The sequence below is a fragment of the Macrobrachium nipponense genome, chromosome 19 (assembly GCF_015104395.2).
Source record: "Macrobrachium nipponense isolate FS-2020 chromosome 19, ASM1510439v2, whole genome shotgun sequence".
NCBI classification, from domain to species: Eukaryota; Metazoa; Arthropoda; class Malacostraca; order Decapoda; family Palaemonidae; genus Macrobrachium; species Macrobrachium nipponense.
This window is the reverse complement of record NC_061088.1, coordinates 5,714,308-5,724,307: the sequence shown is the minus strand read 5'-3', so window position 1 is coordinate 5,724,307 and position 10,000 is coordinate 5,714,308. Positions and strand designations below refer to the sequence as shown.

The 10,000-nt window shown below is 31.6% G+C and overlaps 1 protein-coding gene across 1 annotated transcript in view; it reads right to left on the bottom strand.

The window, feature by feature from the left end:
- Nucleotides 1-4,665, bottom strand: part of LOC135212431 (pigment-dispersing hormone type 1-like) — a 5,045-nt gene extending 380 nt beyond the window's left edge. The window contains exons 1-3 of the mRNA XM_064245798.1: nt 4,550-4,665; nt 1,415-1,511; nt 709-911 (exon numbers count right to left, since the gene is read on the bottom strand). Of these exons, the coding sequence (XP_064101868.1) occupies nt 765-911; nt 1,415-1,510 (243 nt within the window). The 5' untranslated portion in view covers nt 1,511; nt 4,550-4,665 and the 3' untranslated portion in view covers nt 709-764. The remainder of the gene's footprint in view (nt 1-708; nt 912-1,414; nt 1,512-4,549) is intronic.
- Nucleotides 4,666-10,000: the final 5,335 nt, after the last annotated feature.

The window sequence follows — 10,000 nt, the reverse complement described above, 5'->3', positions numbered from 1 at the left end:
GGGTACTGATTTTCCACCTATACAAACAAAATAAATAAAAACATAATATAAAATTTAATAAGATTTATGCCTATCTCTCCAAGTATGTACAACATATACATACTTAAAAAGCAAACTTATAAACTGACTGGGGACAGCTCTGTACTACTCAAGCTTGAAATAAATAAGTACAAACACACTTTACATACGCATTTACAGTACGTACCCACTTATAAAACATATTTTATAAACTTACTGGGGAGAGCTCCTCTGGAGGATTGAATTTCAAGCTAATGTCCACATGAACAGGGATTTATATCTTCTGAATAATAATAATAATAATAATAATAATAATAATAATAATAATAATAATAATAATAATAATAATAATAATAATAATAATAATAATAATAATACAGACTTCTGAATTGTACATATAAACTAAACGGGGACATAGGGGCCATTTTATTAATAATAATAATAATAATAATAATAATAATAATAATAATAATAATAATAATAATAATAATAATGGAGAAACAAATGCACAATTATGTACGGGCACCGAAAGCTCTCTGTAGTGATTTAAATACTTAGAAATGTACGTGTACCCATAAATAACTGTGGATTTGTTTATCCATTTTAAGACACTTGCTACCATGAGTACATTCTAATAATAATAATAATAATAATAATAATAATAATAACAAGACTCCCGAATAAACGTACCTATAAACTAAACGGGGAACAGAGGCGTCAAATTATTTTTTTCAAGATTCGCGAATCTATCTTCGTCCGGCGTCGGTCATGACTTTGGGGAGTCCCAGGAGGGAGTTGATGAGTTCGGAGTTGCGCTTGTGGGTTCCGGCGGCTACGGTGCCCCAGGGGCCGCGGGCTATCCTCAGGATCTGGGCTGCCAGCTCTGCTACGACCTGCGGTGGTGGACCCCAACGACCCAGGGGAGTGGTGGGTTAAGAAACGCCGTTATTACTCTTATTACTTCTAATACTACTAATGCATATTTCCATGGGGGACTTTACCCTGTTGATGAGCAATTGGTAATATACATCTTTATATCTATGGGGATTTAACCTTACTGAGGCCTTAGTACCCATGGGGCTCTTCTTTCCCCTACCGAGGACCAATTGGTAATATGCATCCCAATATCTTTGGGGATTTAACCCTACTGACAACTTAGCACCCAAGTTAAAATAGTTAAACAAACAATTGAAAATGGTGCAATCTCAAATCCAAAGTCATTTTACTATATAATATCAACCCTGACTGCAATAAGGTCTCACTGACTTACAGTTATTCTGTAAAGTTAAAGTGGTTAAACAAACCACTGGAAAATCTGAACGCAAGCTCCTTTATGATACTGTACTTATCATTATTATTATCAATATCAGTAAAGACTCATTAGTCAATTAATTACCTGGCGTTCGGGGTATTTAAGCTCCTCCTGTGCAGAGGTCACCATGGTGCTTACAGCCACCAACACCACCAGGGCTGCGATGAATCCGGTTTGCATCCTGAAGATGGGAGATGTACGCACGCGAAAGCCCCCACAGAAGCGACCATGGTGAAAGGGGTGGGGGAGGAAGAGATAAAACAAGTGATTAGCATTTTGAGCAAAAACAAACAAGAATATGCATCAATGACCTCAACTCCTTCAATGCTAGAATTGAAATGCTCTCTCTCTCTCTCTCTCTCTCTCTCTACTTCTCTCTCTCTCTCTCTCTCTCTCTCTCAAGAATTCAATTTTTTCAAAAAACACTCATGAACAAAATACACTATCGCTACCCACAGCTAATCTCTCTCTCTCTCTCTCTCTCTCTCTCTCTCTCTCTCTCTCTCTCTCTCTCAAGAATTCAGTTTATTGAAAAAATACACTATTGCTATCAACAACTAATGTTTCTCTCTCTTTCTCTCTCTCTCTCTCTCCTCTAAAAACACTCATGCACATTTACACAAAATACACACAAAAGCTTTGTCTTTAGATGACACTCGTTGAAGAATTATTAAAGTTGAACATAACAAAAGCGTTAACTGGTTTTGTATCAAATGAAGAGAGGTTATAAGAATTTGGTATATTTACTTTCCAAAGGATCATTATTATTATGATTATTATCACTATTATTATTATTATCATCATTATTATTATTAATTATTATTATTATTATTATTATTATTATTATTATTATTATTATTATTATTATTCAAAAAGTGAAAACATTCACTGTATAGAATGCCGGATTTGGAGAGAGAGAGAGAGAGAGAATGTGCATTATTGATCCACGTAATACCTAACACTTACTTATCTTTAAGTTCTTCCCAAATTAATGAAATAAAAATAGACTTGGTTTCCTAGCATATAATACATAAGCTATTTCAATCAATATCGCAAAAGGTAATACTGGACTGTAAGCTATATAGAAATGCTGTAATACTATTCAATATCAACTTGCAAAGTAATGCAGAATGACCTTACGTGAGCGAAATATAAATCAGGGACGAAATTTTCAACAATTTGAGGAAATTTTAGAAGGCATTCACTAATTTCTGAAAATAACGCCAAACTGCAGTGTGATAGATAATGAAATAATCATATCAATATAAACCTTGTCAAAATAAGTAGTATCATTGGTCCAAGCGAGTACGAATTACAGTGTGGTAAAACTGCATTTATGACATCAATTTAAGCCAGCAAGGCAATGCACTATACACGCACGTGAAGCAAAGTGAAAAACGGGGGAAAAAAACGAAGGTATTATCAATGCAACAATGCGGTCACGTAAGGTATTTACTTTATCGTCGAAATGTCTATGCAAACTGCAGTCTGACGATAGACAGAGATGAATAAGCAGAGCTAAGATGCATCTTGCATGCACGGACAACATCACTCTCTGCTTCCTGTATTTCCAACTATTTTCTGAAACTTATTTCAAATGAAACCCATTAACATTCTTTGGAAGCTTAAGTTTCAAGTCAATGGCCTCTGTGAATAGGTGGTTCGTCCTCTGAATAATAATAATAATAATAATAATAATAATAATAATAATAATAATAATAATAATAATAATAATAATAATGTACATTTCTTGGATGCAGTTCGATACTGATTCGGGATATTTCATGTTACGTTATATATTTGCAGGTATGCGAAAATGCATGTGTTATTCAGAAACTAATAGACATACTAGGTGGTTATTGCTGGTAACTAGAATGTTGAAGATATTTAGATGCGTAATTAACCCGGTGAATTCCACACCAGAATTTTCGTATAGTTGAAGATGTATATAAATAAATTGTAGCAATTAAAATCACGATTATGATACAATACTTGAATATTACCGAGAAGATATAAGTCTCAAAACGCAAATAATATATTCTATGTATCCACAGAACATTTGACTATGTACACAGAACTCCGAAAATACCACTTTCCATGAAAACTACGAATACAAAATTCTTACTGGTTTCTTACTAAGAAAGAGTCCGTTTTTACATAATGAAAATTAAGTAACAATAACTATTTCTCCCATTCACTGTTTCGTATACAGGAAAAACTGACTACGAACGTATCTGACTATTTAGGGATATTTGAGCCATGATTATAAGATCTGGGCAAAATCACTAGATACTTAAACATATCTGTAATTACTCTCATTACAAATAATTCAACTTAAAACATATAATTACAAAAGTAATGTATTCGTTACGCCAGCCATCAGTCTTTTAAATTTGGAGAAGTGAATTTTGTCCCAACTGTCACAATCTTGAACGGATAATGAACGTGCATTGTGATTAATAATGAGATAAATAAGTCATTTCGGCACAATGAAATTCTCAAAACAAAACCCTGAGAGGTTTTGCACTGATTTTTATCATTCCAAAAACTATAGCCATATAGGGGCTTCCTAGTAACTGTACTTTAGGTTACAGAAAGTCCAGTAACTGAAACCCTAGTCAGTCCAGTCACTATGCTGTAACTTACAGTAACTCCCTGTAAACTATAGTTTTGAGAAATTCTCAAAGGTTTTCCTTCAAAACACTTCCCTATCTACAAGTCCAGCCACTGTACTGTGCGTTACAGAAACTCTAGTAACTGCAGGCTAAGACAGGTTACAGTAACTCTATTAACTGTAGCCTGAGAGGCTTTCCCTGTAAGCTATATACTATCTACTTCAGTCCAGTCACTGTACTGTAACTTACAGAAACTCCAGTAATTGAAGCCAAAGAGGCTTTTTCTGTAAACTATAATTTAAAGAGGCCTCAAAGCTTTTCCCTCTTCCCAAAAACACTACAGAAGTGAGCAAGCGTGCTATCTAATCAAGTACAGTCACTGTAACTTACAGTAACTGAAGTCTGAGAGGCTTTCATTGTAAAACTAGAGTTTGAGGTCTTAGGCTTTTACCACTTCCCCCCAAAAAAGATTTATTTTCGAAGGGAGAAAGGTGGGCCAACGGAGGCTTTCCCTGTCAACTATAAAGTTTGATGAGGTCTCAAGGCTGCTTACCTCCCTCCACGAAAAGAACTTAAGTCTTCCATCAGTAGAAAAATGACTTACTTTGTGAATAGGAGCGGGCGGGATGTTGACGCTTCAGGTGCGGAGTTGAGTCTGGGACGAGAAGGCTTAGACACCACTATTTCACCAGCATTTATGTGCTCATACGCCACAGGCTGGCTCCCCTACTACTCCCACTCCCTACCCCCAAACCACCACCAGTTCCTCCCACCAGACCAACACTCCCCTTTGCGTTATTCTCTGCCCAACCCCTGCCCCTAGTGTTTTCTCGCTGGAGAAGGATGGGGAGGGGGATACTACCTTGAAACTCAGATCTCTCTCTCTCTCTCTCTCTCTCTCTCTCTCTCTCAGAATGACAATTCGTTTAGCATATTCCAGTACAGTTTTCTTCACTGTTCCATACTGACTTTATTCACTAGATCTTCCACTTTCTCTCGTCGTTTCCAGATTCTCTCTCTCTCTATATATATTAAATATATATATATATATATATATATATATATATATATATTATATAATGTATGTATCTATATATATATATCTATATATATATATATATATATATATATATATATATATATATATATATAGTGTATTATATATTAACATGCAGATATATATATATATATATTATATTATTATATATTATATATATATATGTATATATATAATATATATATTATATATATATATTATATAATAATAAGTATATATATATATATTAGCTATATTATATATAATATAAGTATGTCTATACATATATACATATATATATATGTATATAATATTATATATATATGATCTATATATACATATATAGATATAATGTATAATATATATTAATATATCTATTATGTATGTTATTATATATATATATATATATATAGTATATACAAAGGTTTTGCCACGGAGGAAAATGAAAGGCGAGAGGGAGCAAGAACTTTCGGTCTAACACGACCTTTTACTTAGACACAACTGATCATACAGAGCAAAAACAGTAAAAGTAGGCTTAATATCCAAACTGACATTACAAGATTAGCATAAGGTTAATTTCACTTTACAGAAACGATGAAACGCCTGAGGGCAAGATTTAGTAGTTCTGGACAAAACTGACTACATATCACGCATGCATACTTTATTTGAAGATGAAACAACTTACAAAAGACTCACAAAAAAATCCGTTGGACCAAGTAATAAAAAACTTTAATATCAATATCAAACAAATTCTTAAAGATAAAAAAGAACTCTTGTGTAAATTAACTGTAAAGTGTCCCTCATTACCTTATTTATAGGGCCCCGGCCTAGTAAAAAAAACTCCTAAGGATAACAAACCTAAGCGCCCCAATTACTAGTTACTGTAGGATCAATTGCTTATAAACTATCTAAATATATTATTGAATTGTTATCCCCGCTACTTGGAACTGTATCTAATTCACACATCCGGAATTCTCTTGATCTTGTGGAAAATTTAAATAACATTGTACTAAACCTTAGTGATATCTTAGTCAGTTTTGATGTATGTTCCTTGTTTACAAAAGTCCCTATTGACTCTGTGCTAGAGTATTTAAGTAATGAACTTGTACTGCATGAATTGCCTATGTCCGTTAGTCACATAATTTCCTTGATTAAGTTATGTATTTGTGATTGCAGATTTATTTTTAATGGAGAATATTACCAACAAATATTTGGAATGGCCATGAGTAACCCTTTATCACCTCTCCTTTCAAACTTATATATGGAAGATTTTAAAAGACAACACCTCCCGAATATTACACTTGTCCCCTGAAAATGGTACAGATATGTAGATGACATCTTAGTAGTCTTACCTGTTAGAATCGATGTAAATGATTTATTGTCTAAATTGAATAATTTAGTGCCATCCATAAAATTCACTGTTGAAATTGAAAATAACAGTGTCATCCCTTTCCTAGATGTATTAATACATAGAGAATCTTTCCAATGTAAATTCAGTATTTATAGAAAACCCACAAATATTTAACATATGTACATTTTTATTCTGGCCACCATCTTAATATCAAAATTTCAATTTTGTCTTCTATGTTCTTACGTGCTTTGCATATCACGAGTCCACAATATCTTGACCAAAAAATAGAATACATAAAAAAGATAGGGAACGATCTCTGCTACCCACCTCATGTAATTGATTTATGTTATCAAAAAGCTCACAAAAAGTTTTATAGTGTTGCTAGTAACGAAAAAGAAATCCCTAAAAATGTACTTAGCTTGCATTACTTTCGTGGATTTGAAACCATAAAATCAATATTTAAATCGTTTAGTGTTAATGTAGCGTTCTCTTATAACAGTACCATTAAAGATATGCTAATTAAGAATAGTCCCGTAACAAATAACAACATCATTTACAAAATTCCTTGTAAGGATTGCCCATCTTACGTCGGTCAGTCAAGTAACAATTTATTTGTACGTATTAAGCAGCATATGTATTCAGTTAGATCAGCCCAGACTTCAAATGCACTGTTTATCCATCAGAGCGAAAAATCTCATTGTATAAATTGGGGCGATACCTCTGTAATTGCTAGGTCTGATGATTATGTTCCAAAAAATTTACTGGAATCAGCAATTATACAAATCACTAATAAAACCAACCTAAATCTTAATCTGGAATTGTACCATTTGGGCCCATATATTTGTAAAATGTTTATGAAGGACCTTAAAATAAATGAACTACTAATTAATTAGTCCCACATGTATATAGTTATTCTCTCTCTCTCTCTCTCTCTCTCTCTCTCTCTCTCTCTCTCTCTCGCTATATTTATATCCTATTTTCGTCTTTGTAATCATTTTATGGAACATTTTTATATATTTCATGTTACTAAGTCGTATATGCCTCCTTGTTTTTCAAAATGTATTGTTTTCTGGATGAATCATCTGTTGACCACGTGTGTGCTCTCTAAGGTGTGGCTGCCTAAAAATCGCTAATCTTGCCCTCAGGCATTTTCTCGTTTCTGTAAAGTGAAATGGCTCTTATACTAATCTTGTGATGTCAGTTTGGATATTAAGCCTACTTTTACAAGGTATTTGCTCTGTATGATCAGTTGTGCCTAAGTAAAAGGTCGTGTTAGACCGAAAGTTCTTGGCTCTCTCGCCTTTCATTTTCCTCCGTAGCAAAACCTTTATTTATACATAGCACCAAGTTTTATATACTTTGTGATCAAGTTATTCACACACATATATATATATATATATATATATATATATATATATAAACAGACACACACATATATATATCCTTTAATCCACGATAGAATGGTGAGTGAAAAACTGGGGACTTAGGACAAGTACTCTCGTGGTTTATTCTACATTTTCAAGTTCGCACTGAATATAACATAAGTTGACAGACCTTTACATACAAAAACAGACAGGGGGTGGGAGGGGGGTTACAGTTTGTTAATCCTTGGGGTGCGGGGGGGGAGTGTTCTTGAAACAAAAGAGAAGAGGAGAGAGGATCAAGGGACAACAGTCCAGGATGGAGATTTAAATTCCTTGTTGACGGAACTTCAATTAAATTGGACTCCTACAGATTTCTTTTGCGGTGATCTTTGACTCTGCAGATTATCGAGGAATTATCCCAGATACATATAAATATTCATATATATAAGTACACATACACACACACACACACACACACATATATAATATATATATATATATATATATATATATATATATATATAGTACTATATGTATATATATATATATATATATATTATATATATATATATATATAATATATATATATATATTATATATATAAATATATATATATATATATATATACATATATATATATATATATATGTATATATACTATATATATCTATATATATATATTATATGTAGATATATAAATAGATATATTTGTATATATATATATATATATATTATAAATAGATATAATATAATATATAACTATAGATATATAATATAATAATATTATATAGATATATATATATATATTATATATGTATATAAATTATATGTATTATATAGAATATATATATATATATATATATATATATATATATATATTATATATATTTATTTAATATATGCATGCATATGTATATGGTAAAAACCTGGCCACCCACCACTGGCCTAGTTAAGATTTCGACACGACTGGAAATAGGTCAGAGTGCAAACTCTGAACCGTTGCTCTCATTGTTGTGACGTATTTTATTCAGGCACAGATTTCTCCATAATGAGTGTTCCTCTTTTTTTCCTCTGCACTCTTTTGTCTTATTTGTATATTACGTTTCGTGGTTTCAAAAATTATATGTATGTATGTATGTACGTATGTATTTATGTATGTGTATATATATATATATATATATTATATATATATATATATATATATATATACTATAAATATACATACTTACATATATATAATATATTATATATATAATATATATAATTAAATAATAATATAATTATACATACTGTATATATAATACATATAAATATATATAATTAACTTATATATATATATATTATAATATTATATATATATATATATATATATGTGTGTGTGTGTGTGTGTGTGTGTGTGTGTGTGTGTAATTAAATAATAATATAATATACATACTGTATATATAATATTATATAAATAAATATATGTAAATATAATGAAACCCTACTTATCCTTTTTCTGTGCATTCTTCAGGGATGAAGTTGCAAGCCTATCGCCCTGTCCACCGACGTTCAAGAGGTAGGCATTTCTTAACGGTCACCCCTCCAAGAAGTAACCGCACTAAATGCTGCTTAAAGTTCGCAGATGGGGCGACAAATACGAACAATCGGCTGAAGAATAAAGAGAGAAATGGTCGGATTTAATGATACCAATAAATATATCCGCATAATGTCTTTTTATATATATATATATATATATATATAATATATATATATATATATATATATATATAACTGAAGGACACCAATTTTTATCAAAAATATCAAGAACGGAAGTTATAACATGATTTTTTTTAATAAAAAAATAATATGGGTCGTATAGATCACTATTGTCTACTTACAAGAATAAAATTGAATGACGTCACGAAAGATGAAAGCTTATTATAAATCTGGTAAATAAAAGTTTAATTCTATCATCTTATAAATCCAGTACAAAAATATAATTCTACTAACAAAACGGATTTTTCTTGTTTTAATTTCCAAACAGTTAATACTACATACAAACACATAAAAATACACTTACTAAAGGTTTTTCAAACTTTAAAAAGACGTGATCCGACCTCCAGCGCACGCAGTACGCATGCTTAAAATCTACGGTCAAATAGAGCGTTGTTTCACCAACGAAAATTAAAAAGACGTGATCCGACCTCCAGCGCACGCAGTACGCATGCTTAAAATCCACGGTCAAATAGAGCGTTGTTTCACCAACGAAAATTAAGATAAATATGTTATATGTTATTAGAAATAATTGTTCTGTACTGTTTA